Source organism: Hyla sarda, chromosome 2 (genome assembly GCF_029499605.1).
Source record: "Hyla sarda isolate aHylSar1 chromosome 2, aHylSar1.hap1, whole genome shotgun sequence".
NCBI lineage: Eukaryota > Metazoa > Chordata > Amphibia > Anura > Hylidae > Hyla > Hyla sarda.
Window position 1 is genome coordinate 456,853,419 of NC_079190.1, and position 24,985 is coordinate 456,878,403.

At 40.9% G+C, this 24,985-nt stretch overlaps 1 protein-coding gene across 8 annotated transcripts in view; it reads right to left on the reverse strand.

The window, feature by feature from the left end:
- ROBO2 (roundabout guidance receptor 2) overlaps positions 1 to 24,985 on the reverse strand; it is a 524,692-nt gene that overhangs the window by 465,179 nt on the left and 34,528 nt on the right. For 6 of the 8 annotated variants that reach the window (XM_056559377.1, XM_056559375.1, XM_056559373.1 and 3 more), the window contains exon 1: positions 13,430 to 13,496. The exons of the other annotated variants lie outside the window; for them this stretch is intronic. In XM_056559377.1, the coding sequence (XP_056415352.1) occupies positions 13,430 to 13,481 (52 nt within the window). In that variant the 5' untranslated portion in view covers positions 13,482 to 13,496. Of the gene's footprint in view, positions 1 to 13,429; positions 13,497 to 24,985 lie in introns of those variants that run through there. 8 annotated transcript variants of the gene reach the window in all.

Genomic DNA, 24,985 nt, shown 5'->3' on the forward strand with positions numbered 1-24,985 from the left:
ATAATAGAACTGGATACAAAAAGCTTTAAAATAAAGAAAATCTGTGAATAGACGATTCAAATCAGAAGTTTAGTTCTATCCTCCATTTTCCCAGGAGAGTGGAAGAACTGCGAGTTACAATTAAACTCGAAAGAAAGTTATTTAATATGCATGTTGACAAAAAAAAAGAACAAGATATTAATCATGCGGAATTAGCATTTCCATTGAGGAGCTCAGTGGAGCCCTGTGTTTCAATTCACAAGGAATCTGGCTGTCGGACTGTACGAGACTACAGGCCGCATTTATCGAAACATTGCAGCTTTCTGCTGACTGTCATTAGGAGATGAATAATTGGACGGCGCCTTACATCTTCCCTTGATTAATCTCGCCGTCCTTTTAGTGCCTCGCTCTTTCAATGTGTCTCCGCAACTTGTAGGACAAAGGAATTTGTTTTAATCACATGTGAGCTCTATAGGGAGAAATAATGGCTAATATACATAGAAAAAGAACCCATTCGCTTCAGCCGTAATAAGGGGCATTAGGCGCCATTGGTTTGAATTGTTTGGTAAATTATAAAAAAAAACAAAAAAAAAAACATTATTCAAATAAACTTAGACTGTGGGTCATAGATCAATATACGGTAATGTCTCCGAGTGTTATTACTTCTGGCTCCACCATGCACAGAGATGTGATACTGTATACGAGAAATATGTGTCACATAACACTATCCTTTGCCTTTTTACACTTTTTGGACAACTTTGGGACAACACGCAAAGAAAGGCAATTATACTCTTATATACAGTAAAGAATATACAGTACAGAATATAGCAAAGAAAATGCAAGATTCAGCTCCCCTCTCCCAGATTGGTGCTCGGACCCGTGGCCGGCCAGGCACACTCCACAGAACAAACAAAAGCAGGTGGTCCAGAACGTCAAAGAATGCAGCTTTATTAAAGATAACAGCACACGTACAGGTAGATGGCAGACGCGTTTCGAGCCCAAGTGCTCGAAACGTGTATGACATCTACCTGTGCGTGTGCTGTTATCTTTAATAAAGCTGCAATCTTTGACAGGCTGGACCACCTGCTTTTGTTTAAACAGAATATACCATGTATTCTTATGACTGTAATAAGTGTGTGTGTGTGTGTGTGTGTGTCCACCTATAATCTTTGTATGAACTGCATAGCAAGTTTAGTTAGACATTGTACAGCACTGTTATTAGACTCTATGAAGCTTTTATTTAGTCACTGTATGTTGGTATTACTTGATCATGTTAACTCAACGCATTAGCTTCAACAGGTTGGGATATTCTAATTCACCTGAAATTAATATTGTTATTTATTTATTTATTTTAACACCCTTAGCTGTAGCGTTAGAGGAGTAATGTTAAAATTAGGTTTGTACAATGGGTTTGGATAATTTATCTCAATGTCAGGAATACAGGCTTTATCTGTATGTTAGTATATCAAGCACTGGAAGAGTTCTCTCTATTCATTGTTACAAGAATCCATGTCTAGAACCCCAAAAACCTTCAACCTAAATCCCTAAAACATGGAGAACTCCATAACTAAAGCTACCACAGACCCAAAACTCATCATCACTACTTTATACCACTCGTCATCTTATCATCATATGACATCCGCACATAACCCTGAGAGGTCCGACCTTCCTGAAAGCCCATATACCTTAGCCTATATTATCCATTCAGGCAATTATGTGAGCAAACACTTACCCCATATCTGAGTCTTTACTAAAATCATTGCTTGAAAGGCTATATATAGGTTCACACGGACGTTTGCATCCGACCCGTTGAGTGTCCGATCGGCTCTTTTTTTTTTTTTTTTGAGCCGATCGGACCCTGAAACGGGTCAGATGCAAGCGGCTACAAATGGGTCATGATGGACCCCATTCATTTGCATGGGGTCTGTTGGTGATCCAGTAATTTTACAGGAATTTAGCAGAGAAAAAAAATAGTGCTTGCATTATTTTTTTTCTCCACTAAACTCCCGTCCTTCTGGCCGGATTACCGACGGAAGTCCGAATAGCGGAGTCAGACAGCAATGTAAACGAGGCCTAAAGCTTAATTCACATCACATATTCACAAGGCCATTAGGCTTCAACCTGTTTTGGGTGCAAATGGCTCTTTTTTTTTTTTTTTGCACCAAACTGACCCCAAACGGGTTGGAGTACATCTGACACCACCAGGTCCCAATGAACTGGCCAATGGGACCGGAGCACATCGGCCATGTGAACGAGTCCTTAGCTGGAATCTCTGTTCGGGGACTTAACTGGTTCTGGTAAACAGCAGTAAACCGAGACAGTGGATCCTCTACATGCCGGACACCAATAAAGCCTGACAAACACCACTGACTTTAATAGGATCTGTCCGGATGCAGGTAAAGTTTCTGTTCATTTGACTGGATAAAAAAAATACTGCATAGTGTATGTGTCTTTTCTGTCCTGTGATGAAGGCTCCGACACAGAAGTGAACCTAACCGTAGCATATTGTGTACTACAAATCTGTAGTATAGATAATAGTTATATAAGCTGTATGTAGGGTAAAATAAAAGGCCTCCAAATCCGTGTTACCTTCTATTCCTACAGTGCTAGGGTTGCCACATGGCCGGTATTTTACTGGCACAGCCGGTATTTTGGCCACCTTGCTGGTATTTTTATATAAAAAATACCGGCTATGCAATGGCCGGTATTTATCCAACCAATCCTCCAACTCCCAGAATGTTGCACTATAACCTATACTAGTGTTTCCCAACCACAGTGCCTCCAACTGTTGCAAAACTACAACTCCCAGCATGCCCGGACAGCCAACGGCTGTCCGGGCATGCTGGGAGTTGTAGTTTTGCAACAGCTGGAGGCACCCCTCGTTGGGAAACTCTGACCTATACTATTATATAGTCCAACATGCTGGGAGTTGTAGTTTTGCAACAGCTGGAGACACCCCTGGTTGGGAAACACTGACCTATACTATATACTACTATATAGTCCAAGATGCTGGGAGTTGTAGTTTTGCAACAGCTGGAGGCACCCCTGGTTGGGAAACACTGGCCTATACTATATACTACTATATGGTCCAACATGCTGGCAGTTGTAGTTTTCTTTTAGGGCAGCTTCTGAGCCACAGGCCGTGCTAGAAGTTGTAGTTAGTATTTAATTTAATTAAATTTTATTGAATTTAATTAAAAAAAAAAAGTCAAATCAAAAAGTCACATCAAAGCAAAAATGGTACTGTTAAAAACTACAGATCGTGACGCAAAAAATGAGCCCTCATACAGCCCTGTATAAGGAGAAATAAAAAGGTTATAGGGGCATGACCCAAAAAATGAGCCCTCTTACAGCCCTGTATAAGGAGAAATAAAAAGGTTATAGGGGCGTGACCCAAAAAATTAGCCCTCTTACAGCCCTGTATAAGGAGAAATAAAAAGGTTATAGGGGTCAGAATAGGACAAAATTTCCCCCCACATGTGTGTATCGCGTGATGTCACGCATATATAATTAATTATGCAAATTAGCATGGCCGATATTTTTTTGGCATGAAAGGTGTCAACCCCATACAGCGCTAAGATGTCAGACGGCTCCTTTATATTATATACAGCCCAACCTGTCAAAATATTTCCAGTCCACTGAGAGAATGTAAAAAATGAGATGATAATTATAAAGAAGAGATAGCGCTGGAGGAGGACAAGCGCAGACCACGGCGGGGACTCACAATATTGTGAAACAAGCTACTCTACAATGAAATGCTTTCTTTAGGTATAAAAACAACCATCATTCTGTGAGAGAGAGCTCTCCCGTCTCATAGTGGTGGGCTGTGAACTTAAATAAACAAAAGTCACAACAGTGTAGTAACATGGAATCAGGGCAATGCATCGATTATTGTGTCAACCTTTCCTTAACCCCTTAAGGACGCAGGACGTAAATGTACGTCCTGGTGAGGTGGTACTTAACGCACCAGGACGTACATTTACGTCCTAAGCATAACCGCGGGCATCGGAGCGATGCCCGTGTCATGCGCGGCTGATCCCGGCTGCTGATCGCAGCCAGGGACCCGCCGGCAATGGCCGACGCCCGCGATCTCGCGGGCGTCCGCCATTAACCCCTCAGGTGCCGGGATCAATACAGATCCCGGCATCTGCGGCAGTTCGCGATTTAAATGAACGATCGGATCGCCCGCAGCGCTGCTGCGGGGATCCGATCATTCATAACGCCGCACGGAGGTCCCCTCACCTTCCTCCTTCCGGCTCCCGGCGTCTCCTGCTCTGGTCTGTGATCGAGCAGACCAGAGCAGGAGATGACCGATAATACTGATCTGTTCTATGTCCTATACATAGAACAGATCAGTATTAGCAATCATGGTATTGCTATGAATAGTCCCCTATGGGGACTATTCAAGTGTAAAAAAAAATGTAAAAAAATGTAAAAGTAAAAAAAAAGTGAAAAATCCCCTCCCCCAATAAAAAAGTAAAACGTCCGTTTTTTCCTATTTTACCCCCAGAAAGCGTAAAAAATTTTTTTTATAGACATATTTGGTATCGCCGCGTGCGTAAATGTCCGAACTATTAAAATAAAATGTTAATGATCCCGTACGGTGAACGGCGTGAACGAAAAAAAATTTAAAAAGTCCAAAATTCCTACTTTTTTAATACATTTTATAAAAAAAAAATTATACAAAATATATTAAAAGTTTTTTATATGCAAATGTGGTATCAAAAAAAAGTACAGATCATGGCGCAAAAAATGAGCCACCATACCGCCACTTATACGGAAAAATAAAAAAGTTAGAGGTCATCAAAATAAAGGGATTATAAACGTACTAATTTGGTTAAAAAGTTTGTGATTTTTTTTAAGCGCAACAATAATATAAAAGTATATAATAATGGGTATCATTTTAATCGTATTGACCCTCAGAATAAAGAACACACGTCATTTTTACCATAAATTGTACGGCGTGAAAACAAAACCTTCCAAAATTAGCAAAATTGCGTTTTTCGTTTTAATTTCCCCACAAAAATAGTGTTTTTTGGTTGCGCCATACATTTTATGATATAATGAGTGATGTCATTACAAAGGACAACTGGTCGCGCAAAAAACAAGCCCTCATACTAGTCTGTGGATGAAAATATAAAAGAGTTATGATTTTTAGAAGGCGAGGAGGAAAAAATGAAAACGTAAAAATTAAATTGTCTGAGTCCTTAAGGCCAAAATGGGCTGAGTCCTTAAGGGGTTAAAGGGGTACTCCAGTGGAAAACATTTTTTTTAATCAACTGGTGCCTGAAAGTTAAACGGATTTGTAAATTACTTCTATTTAAAGGGGTTCTCCAGCATAAGGTATTTTAGTACGTACCTGGCAGGTAGTAATGTACATGCTTAGTCTTAGTCTGTGCTTGTCTTGGGGTAAATGGCTATGTTGTAAGATTACCATAACACTGTGTCTAGCTGTTTGTGAACTGGTATTTCCTGTTTGACTTTTCTTTTTTTGACTACAAATCCCATAATTCCATTTTCCTCCCTCCCACACATCAGCCACCCCACCCATTGAAACTGAGCTGTATCCATTCAAAAGACCTGTGGTTTTCAATCAGGGTGCCTACAGCTGTTGCATTAGTTGCAGATTGATCTCTCTCCCACCAAGTGATCGCTCCACCCATTGAAGTAGACAGGCTCCCTGTCATCAGCTGACTTGTGAGTCAGGACTCGGCCGCATTGCAAGCTGGGAAAAATCTGAGACAACAGTCATTTTGTATGCTGGTAAAAATAAATGTTGGGGTGAAAATCACATAAGAATTGTGAGAAAACCGTCACACATGTACAGACACTATATTATGAACTACACTAACTTTACAGCCCCTGTAGTATAGTCAAATAAAAAAAATTCATTGAATACCCCTTTAAAAATGTTAATCTTCCAGTACTTATCAGATGCTGTATGCTCCACAGGAAGTTGTATTTCTTTCTGGAATTCTTTTCAGTCTGACCCCCGTGCTCTCTGCTGACACCTCTGTCCATTTCAGTAACAAATCCCCATAGCAAACATATCCTGCTCTGGATAGTTCCTGACATGAACGGAGGTGTCAGTAGAGAGCACTGTGATCAGACAGAAAAGACAGAAAAAATAACTTTCTGTGGCGCATACAGCAGCTGATAAGTACTGGAAGGGTTAAGATTTTTAGATAGAAGTCATTTACAAATCTATTTAACTTTCTGGCACCAGTTGATTTAAGAACAAAAAATAATAATAATAATAATAATGTTTTCCACCAGAGTACCTCTTTAACCCTTTATTGCTAAGAGACCAGCATAACTACACATCTGGTGAAGGATCAGTATGTGGAGGACAGGAATGTCTGCGTCACTCTAGTATCCCCTCTGTATACAGTATATGAGTCTCTGCAATATACATTAGACGTGATTAGCTTATATCTCCAATCATATTGTGAAAGCTTCAAAGTAAATATGATAACTTGGTTCTGTTAAATAGTTTGTAGGCATGCAGGTCACCCATATGAAATGGCCTCCTCCGTCATTCTCCAATGGCAATATCTTACTCAAGTACAGTAGCCAAAACAAATGCGCAACAGAAAATCCACCTGTGCAAATGTAGCTTTGGCCCCTTTCCTCTTGCCCCGTCGGAAAAAGGTCTGTTAGGCACTTTTTTTTTGTGCCTTTAACATGTTATCCGGACGGGGCACAATGGGCATCAATGGGTCCAGACAGATTCTGTTTACTATAATGGGGTCCATAAGGCACCATTGTTTGTTGAAGGTAGTAGCAGGAGAAAAAGACGTTGCATAGTGTATTTTTTATCCCACTATTCTCCCCGTGTTCCTTGATGTCCGTCACGTTGCCGTGCCATAACTGCAGTGTAAAAGAAGCCTCGAGGGGACGTATTACCGGACACTTCTAGTGTCGGTAACTTCAAGTTTTACCGACTAATATTATGGATGATTAGTCCTATATACTATTGAAATCCACATTATAAAGTTATTCTATATCCCCTGGAACGAACAGTCTGATCTCATGGACGTGTTATTCTAATAGAGTCCTCTTATCTCCGATATCCCGATATGCAAACGATACGTATACTCCTATAGGTAGCGCTCTGTCTTGTAATTTAACCTTTGACAAATGAGCAAAAAGAAAATCACTGATAGAGAAAGAGCGAGCGGTAATGCTGAAATATTGAGTTTGTCTGGCACTAATAAGGTGCCTCAATACTCTGCTCGGCTGATCTTGTTAAGATAGAGTCTCCTTTAGTCAGATAACATTTCAGGATGACAGAAAACATAGTGAGGAGTTCTGGAAAGATAGAGAAAAGAGAAAAAAAGAAAAGGCGGATGCACAACGCAAACTCATAAGACACTGGACTCAAACACACTATACCAAAAACATGGGGTACAGATTGGACTATTCACCAGTAGGACCTCTTTTCCCTTTACTTTGGTTTGGACCTCAGTCAACTACTTTTGGTTAGGAAAACTACCGACAACCAATAGCTCCTTAAACATGGAGCAATTGGTTGTCGGTAGTCATCTATTTAGACAGAGTAAAATAGTCAGGCAAGTTCAAAAGTTAAAAAAGGTTATCAAGGACTAGAGAAACAGAGCTGATTTCTTTAAAAAAACAGACAAAAAAAAAAACTGCACAACACCTGGTTCTGCGTGGCATTGCAGCTCAGTTCCATTGAAGTGAATGAAGCCAAGTTGTAATACTACATACAACCTAAGAACAAGGATGGTGCTGGTTTTATATTAAATTAGCTCTGTTTTAATGGACCTGGATAACCACTTATAAAAGAGCCTATGTTGAATGCAGTACGAAAGGAAGGGGGGGGGGGGCGCGTTGCATAGGGTTGCCACCTGGCCGGTAATGCAATGGCCGGTATTTATCCAACCAATCATTCAACTCCCAGAATGTTGCACCATATGCTTTACCAGTGTTTCCCAACCAGAGCGCCTTCAGCTGTTGCAAAACTACAACTCCCAACATGCCCGGACAGCCAACGGCTGTCCGGGCATGCTGGGAGTTGTAGTTTTGCAACAACTAGAGGCACCCCTGGTTGGGAAACACTGTCCTATACTATATACTACTACATAGTCCAACATGCTGGGAGTTGTAGTTTTGGTTTGGGGCAGCTGTGGAGCCACAGGCTGTATCAGGGCATGCTGGGAGTTAGTAATAACTGCAACTCCCGATTTTGCTAAAAAATAAAAAGCGATTAAGAAGTCACATCAAAAGAAAAATGGTACTGTTAAAAGCTACAGATCATACAGGCCCGTATTAGGAGAAATAAAAAAGTTATAGGGGTCGGAATAGGACAAAATGTCACCCGCATACGTGTATCCTGTGATGTCACGCATACATAATTAATTATGCAAATTAGCATGGCCGGTATTTTTTCCAAGAAAGGCGGCAACCCTAGTGTTGCGGCAGAAACGTAAGTGATGGCCTATTGCAAGGCTATGTCATCATTTTATGATCGTTCTGACTTGTCACACCTGCACAATAGATGGATGACGCAATGTTCAATTTAATGTCAAATTGTATTGTATTATTAATGCTGTAATAAATATGTTGCCGACTTATTTATAATCAACATACAATTATTTATAATCAACATACAACTATGACCAAATTCCCCTGGCAGATAATCATCAAGGGAGGTGTCTGGCAGCAGCTGATCACTCTCTCTGTAAAACAGTACAGATGATGGTCACTATAAGCCAGTGTGCATGTATACAGGGCATCCATCGGAGGAGGCTAACATCAGAGGTATAGAGGTATGCTTCACATGTATACCTCCAATAAAAGTAAAAAAAAAAAAAAAAACGGAAACTTAAAAGGGAAACTTAAAGGACTACTCTGGTGCAGACTACTCCTGCTCCGTCCTGCCCGGGCAGCAAAAAAAAAATGAAAATGAACCATCACTCACCTTCCTGGGTTCCCGCGGAGCACCACTACAGCTGATCGGTCCTCCGGTCCATCTTCTTCATACTTCCGTGTGACCGAAGCGTCACATGGTGCTCAGCCTATCGCCGGCCGTTGCGATGTTCTGCCTCGACCCATAATAGGCTGAGCACCATGTGACGCTTCGTTCACATGGAAGTATGAAGAAGATGGACCGGAGGACCGAACAGCTGTAGTGGCGCTCCGCAGGAACCCAGGAAGGTGAATGATGGTTCATTTTCATTTTTTGCAGCCTGGGCAGGACGGAGCAGGAGTAGTCTGCACCAGAGTACTCCTTTAAAGGGGTACTCTGGTGACATTTTTTTCCTTAAATTAACTGGTGCCAGAAAGTTAAACAGATGTGTAAATTGCTTCTAATTAAAAATTTTAATCCTTCCAGTACGTATCAGCTGCTGTATGCTCCAAAGGAAGTTCTTTTATTTTTAAATTTCTTTTCTGTCTGACCACAGTGCTCTCTTCTGACACCTCTGTCTCAGGAACTTTCAAGAGCAGGAGCAAATCCCCATAGCAAACCTATCCTGCTCTTGACAGTTCCTGAGACAGACAGAGGTGTCAGCAGAGAGCACTGTGATCAGACAGAAAAATTATTTTAAAAAGAAAATAACTTCCTGTGGAGCATACAGCAGCTGATAAGTACTGGAAGGGTTAAGATTTTTAAATAGAAGTAATTTACAAATCTGTTTAACATTCTGGCACCAGTTGATTTACAACAACAAAAAAATGGTGGGGAGTACCCCTTTAAAAATACAATTTACTCATTTGTATGTTAATGTTTCTGGAGCTACTCAGAGTCGGAGATAAAGGAGTGATCATGGAGCAGGGACTGGATGAATTTCCTGTTCCTGGGCCTGGAATGGCTGATAACAGAAAACGATTGTACAGTATTCATGTACACAGCAATGGGAGATAAGACAGCCTGTAAGTTTAGGGTCCTTCTGAGGTTTTATTTCAACTTAGTGAGAAATTCTAATATATTATAATCCAGTGTTTCCCAACCAGCGTCCCTCCAGCTGTTGCAAAACTACAACTCCCAGGATGCCCGGACAGCCAAAGGCTGTCCGGGCATCCTGGGAATTGTAGTTTTGCAACAGCTGGAGGCACACTGCTTGGGAAACACTGTTCTAATCAACTTACACAAATATTGCAATAAAACATACTAGCGCTTGTATGTTATTTATATTAATAAGGAGAAAACAACTACAACAATGATTAACACTAAGATAATAGATCTACAAGATTACTACTGCTGCTACTATTGTATTATTTATAAGTATAAATACTGCTGCTACTATTGTATTATTTATAAGTATAAATACTGCTGCTACTATTGTATTATTTATAAGTATAAATACTGCTGCTACTATTGTATTAGTTATAAGTATAAATACTGCTGCTACTATTGTATTAGTTATAAGTATAAATACTGCTGCTACTATTGTATTAGTTATAAGTATAAATACTGCTGCTACTATTGTATTAGTTATAAGTATAAATACTGCTGCTACTATTGTATTAGTTATAAGTATAAATACTGCTGCTACTATTGTATTAGTTATAAGTATAAATACTGCTGCTACTATTGTATTATTTATAAGTATAAATACTGCTGCTACTATTGTATTAGTTATAAGTATAAATACTGCTGCTACTATTGTATTAGTTATAAGTATAAATACTGCTGCTACTATTGTATTAGTTATAAGTATAAATACTGCTGCTACTATTGTATTAGTTATAAGTATAAATACTGCTGCTACTATTGTATTATTTATTAGTATAAATACTGCTGCTACTATTGTATTATTTATAAGTATAAATACTGCTGCTACTATTGTATTATTTATAAGTATAAATACTGCTGCTACTATTGTATTATTTATAAGTATAAATACTGCTGCTACTATTGTACTATTTATAAGTATAAATACTGCTGCTACTATTGTATTAGTTATAAGTATAAATACTGCTGCTACTATTGTATTATTTATAAGTATAAATACTGCTGCTACTATTATATTAATTATAAGTATAAATACTGCTGCTACTATTAAAGGGGTTATCCAGGAAAAAACTTTTTTTTATATATCAACTGGCTCCGGAAAGTTAAACAGATTTGTAAATTACTTCTATTAAAAAATCTTAATCCTTTCAGTACTTATGAGCTTCTGAAGTTAAGGTTGTTCTTTTCTGTCTAAGTGATCTCTGATGACACGTGTCTCGGGAAACGCCCAGTTTAGAAGATATTTGCTATGGGGATTTGCTTCTAAACTGGGCGGTTCCCGAGACATGTGTCATTAGAGACCACTTAGACAAAAAAGAACAACCTTAACTTCAGAAGCTCAGAAGTACTGAAAGGATTAAGATTTTTTAATATAAGTAGTTTACAAATCTGTTTAACTTTCTGAAGCCAGTTGATATATATAAAAAAAAGTTTTTTCCTGGATAACCCCTTTAAGGCGCTGTTCACAGATATGTTCATATACGTCTGAGTTTCTTTTAGAAGCCTCCATTGAAGAATCCATCCAAGTTTCTGGAGAAACCCAATCTGACAGAAACCCAACCGATTCTATTACAGTTAATGGGGTCCATTGTATAGTATGGCCACCATTATTATCACCACATGTGCTGTGTCCAGTACATGACCCAAACATCATCATCATCATCATCATAATAATAGCAGTTTTACTAATAATGCATTCTAAATTCTAATAATATTATATTCCTTATTCCTTATTAGGAATAATTGTTAGTTAGTTATAATAGTAATATTACTTCTTTCACTACTTCTAGTAAGATCACTACAGCTACATAAAACTAAAATACTATCATTACTACTACTACTACTAATATAACTACTGCTGCTACTACTACTACCACTTTCACTACTAATGTATCACTATTACAGCTACTGTCACTACTATACTTCTATTACTACTATAACAACTTCTACTCCTACTATCACAACTACAACTATCATGATTAAAACTACTGTCACTGCTATTACTTCTACTACTACCATAACTACTACTACTCCTAATATCACTATTACTACCATAACTACTACTACCCCTAATATCACTACTATTACCATAACTACTACTACTCCTAATATCACTACTACTACCATAACTACTACTACTCCTAATATCACTACTACTACCATAACTACTACTACCCCTAATATCACTACTACTACCATAACTACTACTACTCCTAATATCACTACTACTACCATAACTTGCTGCTACGACTATCTCTACTATTGTCACTAATTGAACTTCTAGTACTGCTACTAATATACTACTACTACATGACTACTACTACTATTATTACTACTGCTATTATTATTGTATTATATTTATTACTACTACCACCACTACTATTACTACTACTATTATTATTATTATTATTATTATTATTATTATTATTATTATTATCATGATTATAGCAATTCTATTGCGTAGTCATTGCTTGGTATAAGTAACATAGAGGCTTGCTCAAGCTATTCCATCCTTCCTCCTCCTCCGCACCTTATTAGTCATGAATGGCCACTGCTCACATAACACCTTCCCCGGTGCAGATGTCCATACAACACAATGGAGAAGAGAATTACTAGAACAGCAGAGTCCAGTTTATTGAATAAGCCGTATGGTGTAAAGCCTTCGATCATCGCTAATCACATAATAAACTGTTGCGTTGCAATGAGATGCAAACAAACGTGTGTCTGCCATTGTTTGCCCCAAAATTTCCGTCTGTTTTCCCTTGCAGCAGACAAGATGGCTTTTTGTCCCGGAGGTAGCAGTTGCTAGGAGAGGAGCAATGGTTTGGGCGCATCCCTTTGACTAATAGGAGCGATGAGTGTATTGATGTAGAAAGCGAGACACAGCAGAGTGGGCCATGAATTACAAGTTGAATCCCTCTTCACGTTTCCTGCACCAAGCACTTTTGTTGTCGGGTGTCTGCTATGGTTGGTTCCCCCCCACAACCACCCCCGACCCCCCACCCCACCATCCACCCCACTTTACTGCTTCAATAAAACCTTGTAATGCTAAGAGTCCACTCACTGAGACAATACCTGGAGTCGAGGGGAAACTTTGCAGACAAGAACAATTCCATGAATAGCATCAGTCAACAGCTGAAAAAAATAAATGATTAATAATGTCTGCTCTGCCAGTTAGGGAAATGCCCCACAACACCGCTTATGGGCAAAGAAAGTTCCAAAGCGGCGGTCTAGTGTTTTGTTTGCCCTGTTTACCAAGTCAATTCATTTGTTTCATGCTTGAATTCTGCATTAAGCTACTTTGTGACAGGGGTTGTTTGTCTTTATGTCCGTTACCTAGCAACATCTACAATGTAGCCCTGTCCTTGCCGCCACATACAGTAAAAGCCACTCTAGCGCTAACGACAAACGTACTCATTAAGTATATAGTAAACTGGTTATAGATATATACAATAAAATAAACTCTGATACCGTTCATCATCGAGACAGACACCATTAGGCTCTGGGTAACTTTATCTGCCATGTTGCCCACTTTTTTTTTTTTCTTTTTTTTTTTGTTACAACCCATTTATGTCAACGCTATATTGATCACAAGGTGAGTGCCAGAAATCAGCTGTAATCTGTGAGTGCAACCAAGCAGCAAGTGTTCAGTTTCCCAACAGCACCACCCCAGGTGAAACAAAGCATTGCAAGGTGCTCACTGCAGAACAGTATACTGCCAAGGTACTGTTGGGTCCTCTACTGAAAAAAAGCTAGAGAGAAACCATCTACTCCAGAAATTGGAAAAAGATCCCAAAGCAAATGCTCAAACAGGGTACTTATAAATCCAGTATGGTTCTAATGTCCACAATGCACCTTTTTTTATCAGTGGGAGGGACCGGGGAAATGACATTTTTAGATACAGCTACAATTTTGTGTCCCTATTATTGCCCGACTCTTGGACCAGTCCTTGTCCAACTGTGGGTCTATGAGCCATATCAGCAGCTTCCAGATTGAGTTCTTAAAGGGGTACTCCGGTGGAAAACATTTTTTTTTAAATCAACTGGAGCCAGAAAGTTAAACGGATTTGTAAATTACTTCTATTTAAAAATCTTAATCCTTCCAGTACTTATCAGCTGCTGTATGCTCCAAAGGAAGTTCTTTTCTTTTTGAAATTATTTTCTGCATGACCACATTTCTCTCTGTTGACACCTCTGTCCATGTCAGGAACTGTCCAGAGCAGGAACAAATCCCCACAGCAAACCTCCCCTGCTCTAGATCAGTGCTGAAATGGACAGAGGTGTTAGTAGGGAGCATTGTGGTCAGACAGAAAAAAAAATGAGCTTCAGGTGGAGCATATAGCAGCTGATAGGTAATGGAAGGATTAATATTTTTCAATAGAAGTTATTTATAAATCTGTTTAACTTGCTGGCACCAGTTGATAAAAAAAAGTACCCCTTTAAAAAGACAAACCTGATTTTGAGTATTGAATATTTCTCTTTTGCATTGCCCGGCATAGGAGATCCTTGGCCAATTACTGTGAAAAGCTCCACGTGTAATCATAATGATCTGTCAGGGAACATTTGTAACAACAAACAGCGTGTCTAGGACAAGAGTATATACATGCAATAGCTTGTTCAGGACATGCTCAGGATAACCGTAGTGGTTGTGTATGGCTCGCATTACATGAGCAGAAGACCAGACACTTAAAAATTATTCTCTTTTTTTCCATCCTTAACCAGTTAATTTTAGATCAGAAGAATCGTCCCGGAATTTTTTAATTGCCTAATGCGGAATGGTTTCCATCTCTTAAATCCATCCATTTCCTTTCATCCTGCCATCTTTACTGGACAGTAAAACCACACGGGCAAACACACACTGTGAGCGTCTATACGTAATATATCCAATGCTGTATGTGGAAGGATAGGGACCAGGAATTTATGTTATGGTTACAGTCAGGGACAGTTCTGCCTATAGGTAAAATAGGCAGCCGCCTTGAGCGCCCTCTTGATGGGGGCGCCGCTCTGCCCGCTGCAAAGAAAGCCAGCATCTGAAGCACCCGCCGCTTATCCGAAGCATCCTCCCAGCCAGCACCACTGTCTCTATAATGTATATTTGTTACAGTGTGTCACCACCGTAGTAAGGAGATCACATGAGGAGGAGGTATGTTCAGTGTGTCAGCTCAGTAGTAAGATGATTACATGAAGAGGAGGCTTGTTACAGTGTGTCACCCCAGTAGTAAGGAGATCACATGAGGAGGAGGTTTGTTACAGTGTGTCACCCCAGTAGTAATGTAATTACATGAGGAGGAAGGTTTGTTACAGTGTGTCACCCCAGTAGTAAGGAGATTACATGAGGAGGATGTTTGTTACAGTGTGTCACTCCAGTAATAAGGAGATTACATGAGGAGTGGGTTTGTTGCAGTGTGTCACTCCAGTAATAAGGAGATTACATGAAGAGGGGGTTTGTTACAGTGTGTCACCACAGTAGTAAGGTGATTACATGACGAGGAGGTTTGTTCCTCCAGTAGTAAAGGCAGGCGTATCAAAGAGCAGAAACAATGGGTAGGGTTAAGGGGTGGCAATATTAGCTTTCGCCTAGGGTGGCAAAAATCCTTGCACCAGCCCTGGTTACAGTAGATGATGATCACTCTGATAAGCACATGTGCCAGTGAAGCTAACGACCTAAAACCCCTGCCTCAAGTGTTTTAAATTTTGCTTAGTTTATGACTAAGGGGTGAACCCTCCCCAAAACATGTAAAGCACTTCTTTTACAACACTTGCTTGAATCCGAAATAAAAGTAAGTTTTATATGATACTTTTGGCTGAAATGTTCTTTTTACAAGTTTAACACCTGTGAGTAAACGCTGCAGAGGGTGAGCTGACACTCTCTATTTGCTATAGAACTTTTCTACAATATATCAGTGCAAGAAATTTAGCATGCAGAGTATTGCCTAGGCTGTATATCATTAGAGAAAGAACCTTAGCTGTAAAAAGGTCTACAAGTTTCCAGCCTTGTAATCTTCATCACGTTCCTATTCAGCAGGTAAAATTTTCCGATTCAAGAACAAAAATATAATTGCAAAGTGCAAAAGGGTTTAATAAATGACCCTCATTGTGCTGCGAAGCATTCGGTGCCAGTTAACTGCGTCTTCTACATCACTTGGTATTACTATGGCTTTTCTTCACGTGTTACAGTGAGGTCTTTCATGCCCGTCTCTGTAGTAGCCACAGGGGAGCCCAATGTTTACGCATTAGAAGCACCTGATGCACAGGGAATTTACTAGTGAAGAACCTGTTTGGCAGGGATGCAGGGAAGCAGTAACAGGTACACGGCGCTCGTAAACAAGGAGAGGAGCGTTATTAAAGGTCACAGACCATATATACATCTTCATTCTCAGCATGTGCAAACATCCCTGGGATTGTTCATATGGATTTGTATTGTGTGCAGGAAGATTTTATCAACAAGGTCAAATACAGGAAGATTTTTTTATTTTTTCCAGCCATACAATGCAAAATGAGACAAAGCCGGCAACCAGGTAAAATGGATTCCTACAATCATCTCTACTGTAGGGCGCATCTGTTCAGTAAATAATAAATAGGTCCAATATTCAAAGTATAGTAAGAAGAGTCCAGTGTGGGAGCTGCCTTTAGATCAATGTAGCATAAAGATCCCAGCACTCACCGAATAGATACAATTACTGAGCATTTATTCCCATCAGGTCACGGTACAGTTTACAGGACGTGTTTGGGCACAAACGGCCTATCTCAGCTTTATCAGACACCTGAGGAAGGCCATAGGCACCGAAACGCGTCCTGTAAATTGTATCATGACCTGATGGGATACCACCATGTGCACCACCGGCACCGCAGCTGTGCTGACATTTATCTACCATTAGCCTTTAGATCAACAACTAGTTTCCTAGTATAAAGCTTTCAAGGGGTTATCCAGAAATAAATAAAAAAACAGAGATCATTTCTTTTAAAAACCGCTCCCTGTCTGTCACCGGGTTGGGTGTGGTATTACAACTTGGCTCCATTCACTTCAATGGAAATGAGCTGCAGAACCACATCCAAGCTGGAGACAGTCAGGAAGAGGTTTTTGAAAGAAACTGTCTCTGTTTTTCGATTCCCGGATAACCCCTTTAACTTATCCTCTAAGGCTGGGGCTAAACAGCGGTTTCTGGTCGTGCGACCTTAAATAATCGAATTGTTTTGCCGACATTGCGACTCATACAAGTGAATGTGGTCACGTTTCTTGCAACTTCTGGGGTCATGACCACTTGTGGGTCACAATGCAACCCCATTGACTTGTATGAGTTAGGGTGCATGCACACCACGTTTTTGCTATACAGTTCCCGTATACGGCCTCAAGTTAAAAACCGTACGGAACCGTACAGAAAACCGTATGCATTGACTTAACATTGTAAATGGTATGTCAAAAGCATCATCCGGTTTAGTCCGTTTTGCATCTTATACGGTTTTGTCAGTTTTTTTCCCGTACCCAAAACCGTAATCTTCCACGTTTTTTGGTCCGGGGGAAAAACTGTATTAAACCGCATACGTTTTTTTTTAAACATAGGAATCCATGGGAACCGTACAGAACCGTAAGTGCGTATGGTTCCATCAGGTTTTCACCATACGGTTTTTGGCTCTGTTCAGTCTTTTTCTTGGAATTGCAATCAAACAAGTGAAACTTTATACAAAATGGAGTGAAAAGTTTAAGACGTATACGTTTTTTTCTTAAAAAACGGATGGAACCGGACATTCGGACATATAGGTTGAAATTTGTACACACTTTTTGATACAGTTTAGTCCGGTTTTGAGGAATCCGTTTTTCAGCAAAAACCTGATACGGGAACTGTATAGCAAAAACGTAAGGTGTCGTGCGGCATGGCGATTTTTTGGGCCGTGCAACCAGAAATCACTGTGTAGTCCTAATCTAATGAAGTAATCCCCAACCTATAGCTCTCCAGCTATTGCAAAAATGTAACTTCCATCATTCCTTGACATCCTTTGGCTGTCAGGGCATGATGGGGGTTGTGGTTTTGAAACAGTTGTAGAGCCATGGTTTGGAGAACACTGCTCTAACGCAAAGTTGTGTTATATTTCTTGCGTTTTTCAAGAAACCTGGGTGACGACCAATATGGTGGTCAGTACAGCTTCTATACACATTGATGGCCTATCCAACCATCTTTTGGCTCTGATGATCATGTGATCATGCGGATTACAGGGATCAGACCCTACTAATCGCATATAATGATATATATGGTCAAATACTGCTAGAGGATGATGGGAGTTGTTTCCCAACCAGTGTGCCTCCAGCTGTTGCAAGACTACAACTCCCAGCATGCCCGGACAGCCTTTGGCTGTCCGGGCATGCTGGGAGTTGTAGTCTTGCAATAGCTGGGGCACACTGGTTGAGAAACACTGCTGTACAGGAACTAACGCTGGGAAATAGGAGGGCTATACATAAATACAACTATTGTTCTCTGTCATCAGCCATACTGGATGCAAGATATGAATTCTGGCCTTCCGGTAAATGTAGGTCTTATATTCCATTACGGGTGACCGCTATGTGTATAAAATCATACGTCTCCTCATCATTATAGACTCTTGGAGACATCTTTCATCTGGTTTCCAGGCTTTCGTCGTATGCGGCACACTTAGTTCTCGGTTCAGCTGCGCATTTCTTTCGCCATTATCCGTTTTCATCAAATTTCGGTACTTTACAAGTAACCCTAAGGTTGAATATGTGATAGCGGCACTATTGAGAAAGAGAGAGAGAGAGAGAGAGAGCGAGAGAGAGAGAGAGCGAGAGAGAGAGAGCGCACAGCAGACTCTTCAGAAAAACCTCAGACAATAAAATGGGGAAGAAAAGGAATCATTTAGAGGTAAATGTCTTTGTATAATTTTAGTGATATTATGGTAATGGCCGTAATGGGAAGGCGACAAAACAAAAAAGGTTGACTCTGAGAACAAAGATGTGTGGGAAAACATGGGAAAAATACTTTCACCTTCACAAGCTGTTGTTCTCTGTTATCTACAAAGGCTTGGAGGATATGAATAGGAGCTAGAAAGTGCGAAGTGCCCTGGATCAGTCAGTGTCCTATTATGTCTGACAATCTAAGTTAGAATGTTTTATATCTCCTGTTTTTTAACAGTGGTCTCCAAACTGTGGACCTCCAGCTGTCACCAAACTACAACTCCCAGCATGCCCAGAAAGCCAACGGCTGTCCGTGCATGCAGGGAGTTGTAGTTTGGTGAGATCTGGTGGACCAAAGTTTGAAGACCACTGGTCTATATTTTACAACACTAACTAATTGATTTTCTCTTCTCCTAGCTCTTTCCTATCACTAAAATGTGACTGTTCTGGTTCCTCGGGGGCAGGGCTTATTGTCATGTGATCTCCTCTCATTAAAGCCATTTAAAAGGATACTCCATCACTAGACAGCTAGACATGTTGGGGGAGATTTATCAAAATTTGCCCAGTTACCCACGGCAACCAATCAGATTTCTTCTTTCATTTTTAACAAGGCCTCTGCAAAATCAAAGAAGCGATCTGATTGGTTGCCATGGGCAACTGGGCAGCTTTTCCTCAGCACAGATTTTGATAAATCTCCCCCGTTGTGCCCTATCCAAAGGATAGGGGAAAACATGTCTGATTGTGGGGGTCTTTCCGCTGGAGACCCCCGAGATCTCTGCAGCGGCACCTGACACTGGTAAACATAGCTGTCATGCCCCCTCCCATAGACATGAATGGAGGGGGTGTGGTGTGACTTCTTGATCATGGAAGCCCCAGGCTTCCGTGACCGTGACAACACAGCGCCAAAAGGGAATATTTTCATGAAGATTTAAGGGTTTTTAGGGAGGGGTAAATGGGCACTGTCTAGGACTTAAAAAGGCACTGTCAGATTTTAAAGCTTTTTATACGTTGTACATTAAACATGAACATATTATACTTCATAAAAAGTTTATATCTCTGTTTTATAGAAATCATGGCCACTAGAGGTCCCCATACCATCCAGAACATAATCCTGTCCTGCTTAAGCATCATCTTTGTCCCAGCTGAAGCACAGAAAGTGAGGGTGGGACTAGCACGCCTCTGTGCTCACTCCTGTCCTGTCTATCAGACTACTGTCTGAAAACAGAGAGGAGGGGGTTACAGAGCAACCTGCAGTGATTGGATAAAGAGACCATGAGTGAGCACAGGCTCAGTGCTTGCCTCAGATATGCCCCTTCCTGTGAAGTTGATGTCAGAATAAGTGGGCAGCAGAATAGACAGACACATAAAAGACATGTAAAGTATCTGCATGACCTAGTAAGTAACTTATATATGCATAATTTTTTTCTGTGATATGACAGGTAAACTGGAAAGCTCTTATATCATTAAGTACAAAGAATAATGCAATAGACAGCACTCCCCAGGCAGGGGTATGTTTATTGACAATGGAGAAACATCTCACAGGTAGCAGGCGGGGAGCAGTGGTGAAGGACGGGCTAGCTGGAACAAGCTGTTTTGTGCATCTGACGCACTTCCTCAAGCCGGAATAGCGTCTGCGTTCGTCCCTCCCTGTTACATAGGGATGACGCTCCGCAGTCACTAGGAAACCTGGTACACAAAAGTAACCATGTGACCTAGGTGAGGACATGCATAAAAATTAAATAGAAACATTTTAAATGCAAAAGCATATACAGTATAATACTGGAACTATACTCATTCCGGTCATTCAAGCCAATACTGCTTGTAGCATTTAGCTTAACTATCCATCACGCTTCCCTTTATAATAGAACTCTACCACGATCACCTCCATGTTGAAGGGGCATCACTCTTTCTAAACCTAAGAATTTTTAATCGGTGCATGTTCCTCCATGGGCTTGGTCCATATGGACAATGAACCTCGAAGCTCCAGTACTAGTCCGAATAGATCGTACATGTTCACGGAACCGGACCTGGAGCTGCCTGATGGTCTTGCCCACATAGAACCTGCCACAAGGACAGACTATGGCATAGACCACTAATGTGGACCTGCAAGTGATCAATTCATTAACACAATGGTCGAAGCCTCCTTACTTCACGTTCCTCCCTGTGAACATATGTACACAATGTGGACAAGTTCTACAGGGATAGTCGCCCTTCAAGGAGTGCTTTGTTAACCAATTGGAACCAGACGGTAAGGGGTAAGGAGTGGTTTTCTTCAGTTTTTCTCCTAAGGTGTTGTTTTTTCTGATGGTTTCTTTTCTGCGTGTCTTGTTCATGTTGGAATTCGCTAAGGAGAATGTGAACCTTTTTGGGGCGGCATTGCATCTTTTTTTATTTTCAAGTAACTCAGATCTATCTAAGTGTTTGACGTGTTCCAAGCTGGAATTAATGATGTTCTCAGGATACTGTCTAGCTAATAAACGTCTTTTAAGGTCCTGCGCTTGGGATTCAAAGGTGTGGGTCTCACTATTAATTATCCGCAAGTGGAGAAATTCAGAGTACGGAATGCTTTTCTTGACGTGTTGGGAATGGGAACTGTGGTAGTAGAGTAGAGCATTCTGGGCGGTGGGTTTACGGAAGCCCTCAGTGGTGAGGGTGCTTCACACCACTTTTCATTTGACATTCAGAAAATCCAGTTCACTATCCCCAAACACGACAGTGAAAAGCATGTTCTCTTTATCTTTTTAAAGTATGCAACAAATTCAAAAACACCTAGATCCAGACGAATCCCAGACCACCAATATGTCGTCGACATACCTAAGGAAGAGCTTAATGTGTGTCAAGAAGGGGTTGTTGGTGGAAAAAACATAATGGCGCTCAAAGATAAAGGTGGCAGCACAGTTGGCATGACCACAAAGGCTTAAGGTGCAGAAAAGATGCGTCTATTGAGTGACACCTCCGATGGAGGAACATGCACCGATTTAAAATTCTTAGGTTTAGAAAGAGTGATGCCCCTTCGACATGGAGGTGATTGTGGTAGAGCTCTATTACAAGGAGAAGCGCGATGGATAGTTAAGCTCAATGCTACAGGCAATATTGTCTTGAACGACCGTAATGAGTATAGTTCCTTTCTATAAGTATTATATATGCTTTTGCATTTGAGATGTTTCTATTTTGTTTTTTATGTATGTCCTCACCTAGGTCACATGACCGCCTGCACTGTCACATGATTCCTTTTGTGTACCAGGTTGTCTAGCATCATCCCTATATAACAGGGAGGGATGCACGCAGCCGCTATTCAGATGCAAGAAACAGCTTGTTCCGGCTATTCCCGTTCCACACCACTGCTCCCCGCCTGTGAGATGTTTCTCTGTTGCCAATAAACATACCCCTGCCTGGTGAGTGCCGTCTATTGCATTATTCTTTATACTACTGCATTCTTGACCTCGCTGTGGCTGAGCACCCCCCGTTACAGGCATATCAGGGTCAGTTCTACGTGTTTCTCCCTGTGCTTAATCTTGTATGTGCCGGCTTCTTTCTTCTCTGTGCTAGTAGTTTCTTATATCATTAACTTGGTTTCCCTGCCCTCTTCGGCCTGTTTGCTGCGGTCGGAGGTGTTCAAAAGCAGCTGAAGTTGTGTAAACAGAGTAAATCGCGGGGCTACGCCATTTGCACAATTCCCATTAAAGTCAACGGGAGTTACACCTGAGAACATCCAATCCAAAAACTCGAGCCTCATGCACATCACAATTATAGGAGGGGGTCCTAAAGTAATGTCCCTTTATCAGGGGGCACCTAGAGAAGACTGCCCCCTACTGTTGCCACAAGACTAAGTTCACGCCTGTGCATTTTTTTTTTTCATTTATCTGCTCCACCATTGGAGCAGAAGAATGAAAAAACAAAGCCAATGGCATTATGTCTGTCATCTGATTTACAAAAAAATCCTGCATTTAATCTGGTCTTTTGGACAGAATCTGCAATGGAGCCTCCCACACAGATGGGAACCTGGCCTTGGCCTTTTCACATAAACTGTGTTTCTTTCTTACACTGTATTATAGGTTTAGGTTCTTTACTTATTGCCCAGTATACTTTTTGCATGTTTATTCATTTCGATCAATTCTCTTTTTAAACCAGCTTATTTTTCCTTTGTGATTCTTGACATTTTCGGTGTGGCTCCTGCCCGACCCCATAAATTAGAAAACCAACAGATCAGGATGTGAGCACAGCAGTGCCACATTGCCACCAGTTTAACCCTGTTAATCTCGGCGCCCGCTTCCGTCCTGGCCCATTTCCAAGTCGCAGGCGCATTCTTACAACCCTGTTAAAGAAATATTTCTCCATAAGGCCCCTATCTCCGGAACAGAATGCAACTAAAACAGCGTAATAAAGCCTGGGCCCTAATTGTTTATTCTATGGGGTTGAATCAATCAGAAACATGGCAGCAAGCCACAGCCAGGAATGGGGATATCTGGGAAGGCATCTCCTTGCTGCTAGAAGATAGAGGCGCCCTGGTATGTTCCTGCGCTCATTAACATGCCAGGCAAAATACAGCGCCAATGTCTTTAAGGATGGGGTTGCTTCCTTATTTTTCCTTATTTACATCCCATAGCCCACAACAATAGGCAGACACACGGCATGGCTAAATACAGGCTGGGGAGGCAGACGCACACACAGACTGTGGGGGATAGAAAACATTCAGAGCCTTTCCAAGTTCCAGCAGCTTAGTAAGAATGAGCAATACGGATCATTAATGCCGCCACCCGCCCCTCCAGGAAGGCAGCCGCTTCTGCGTAACTTATTGGTCATTAGCATGACTAACAGAAAGGCAGGTGACAGGTGTCAAGCTGAGGCAAGATGGCAGATCGGTGACAGCCGTACAGTGCGCCTATGACAGATAAATGTACTTACTACACGTGCCAATTTGGGATTACTTTCAGGATTCAGACATGGAAAAGGCTTAAAAAAAAAGAAAAACAACATGAGGGATTAATAAATCACTAACCTTACCGGAGTGATATAGCGGAGCTAAGTTTGTCACTTTACTCTTTGAGGCTGTGTTGTTAATGTGAGTGCATTACCTGCAATCCTATGTAAAATTGCAAATTCTGTACCTGTCATATCAGCAGCAGGGGCTGACAAACCTAGCTCTGCTACATCTGCGGATTGGCATTTTGCTTAAGTGCTGTTTGTGCAAAGAGTTAACGTAATGTGGTAAGATAACTGTCCGTCCTATGTAAAATAACTGCATTTTTTTTTTCCTCTAGTGGGTCTGACAGACCCAGCTCTGCTACATCTGTGGAATGGCAATTTTCTTAGGCATTGCATTGCCTAATGTGGTAAGACTATTGTCAGTCCTATGTAAAACAATACCATTTGTTTGCCTCTAGTAGGTCTGACAGACCCAGCTCTGCTACATTGGTGCATTATTGGTGATTTGTTTTGGTGGATCACTGTTTATATCCCTATGACACAAAACTTCACTAAAACTGAAAAATCCGGATCTGCTATATCTGTGTATGTGCTTGAGAAAGTGCAAATAGCCAAAATAATGTAGTAAGATGACTATCAGTCCATTTTGTATTCTTTTAGTACAGTGGTCTTCAACCTGCCGACCTCCAGATGTTGCAAAACTACAACTCCCAGCATGCTCGGACAGCCAATGACTGTCCGGGCATGCTTAGAGTTGTAGTTTTGCAACATCTGGAGGTCCGCAGGTTGGAGACCACTGTTCTAGTAGGTCTGACAGACCCAGCTCTGCTACATTTGTGTATTCCTGACTTGTTTGGTGCTACACTGTGCACACTGGCAGCCCTATGTAGAACAACTGACTCATTGTTATATTCCTATGACACAAAACTCCACTAAATATGACAAATCCAGCTCTGCTGCATCTGTAAATTGGCAACTTGTTAAGACTGCCATTGTTTGTGCACATAGTTAAAATAAAGTTCAAGGTTAACCAGCAGTCCTATGTAAAACCACAGATTCTTTGTTATATTTTGATGACACCAAGCTCTGCTGGACCTTACAAAACCAGCACTGCTTAAAGGGGTACTCCGGCAGAAAACTTTTTTTCTTATTTTATTTTTTTTAAATCAACTGGTGTCAGAAAGTTAAACCGATTTG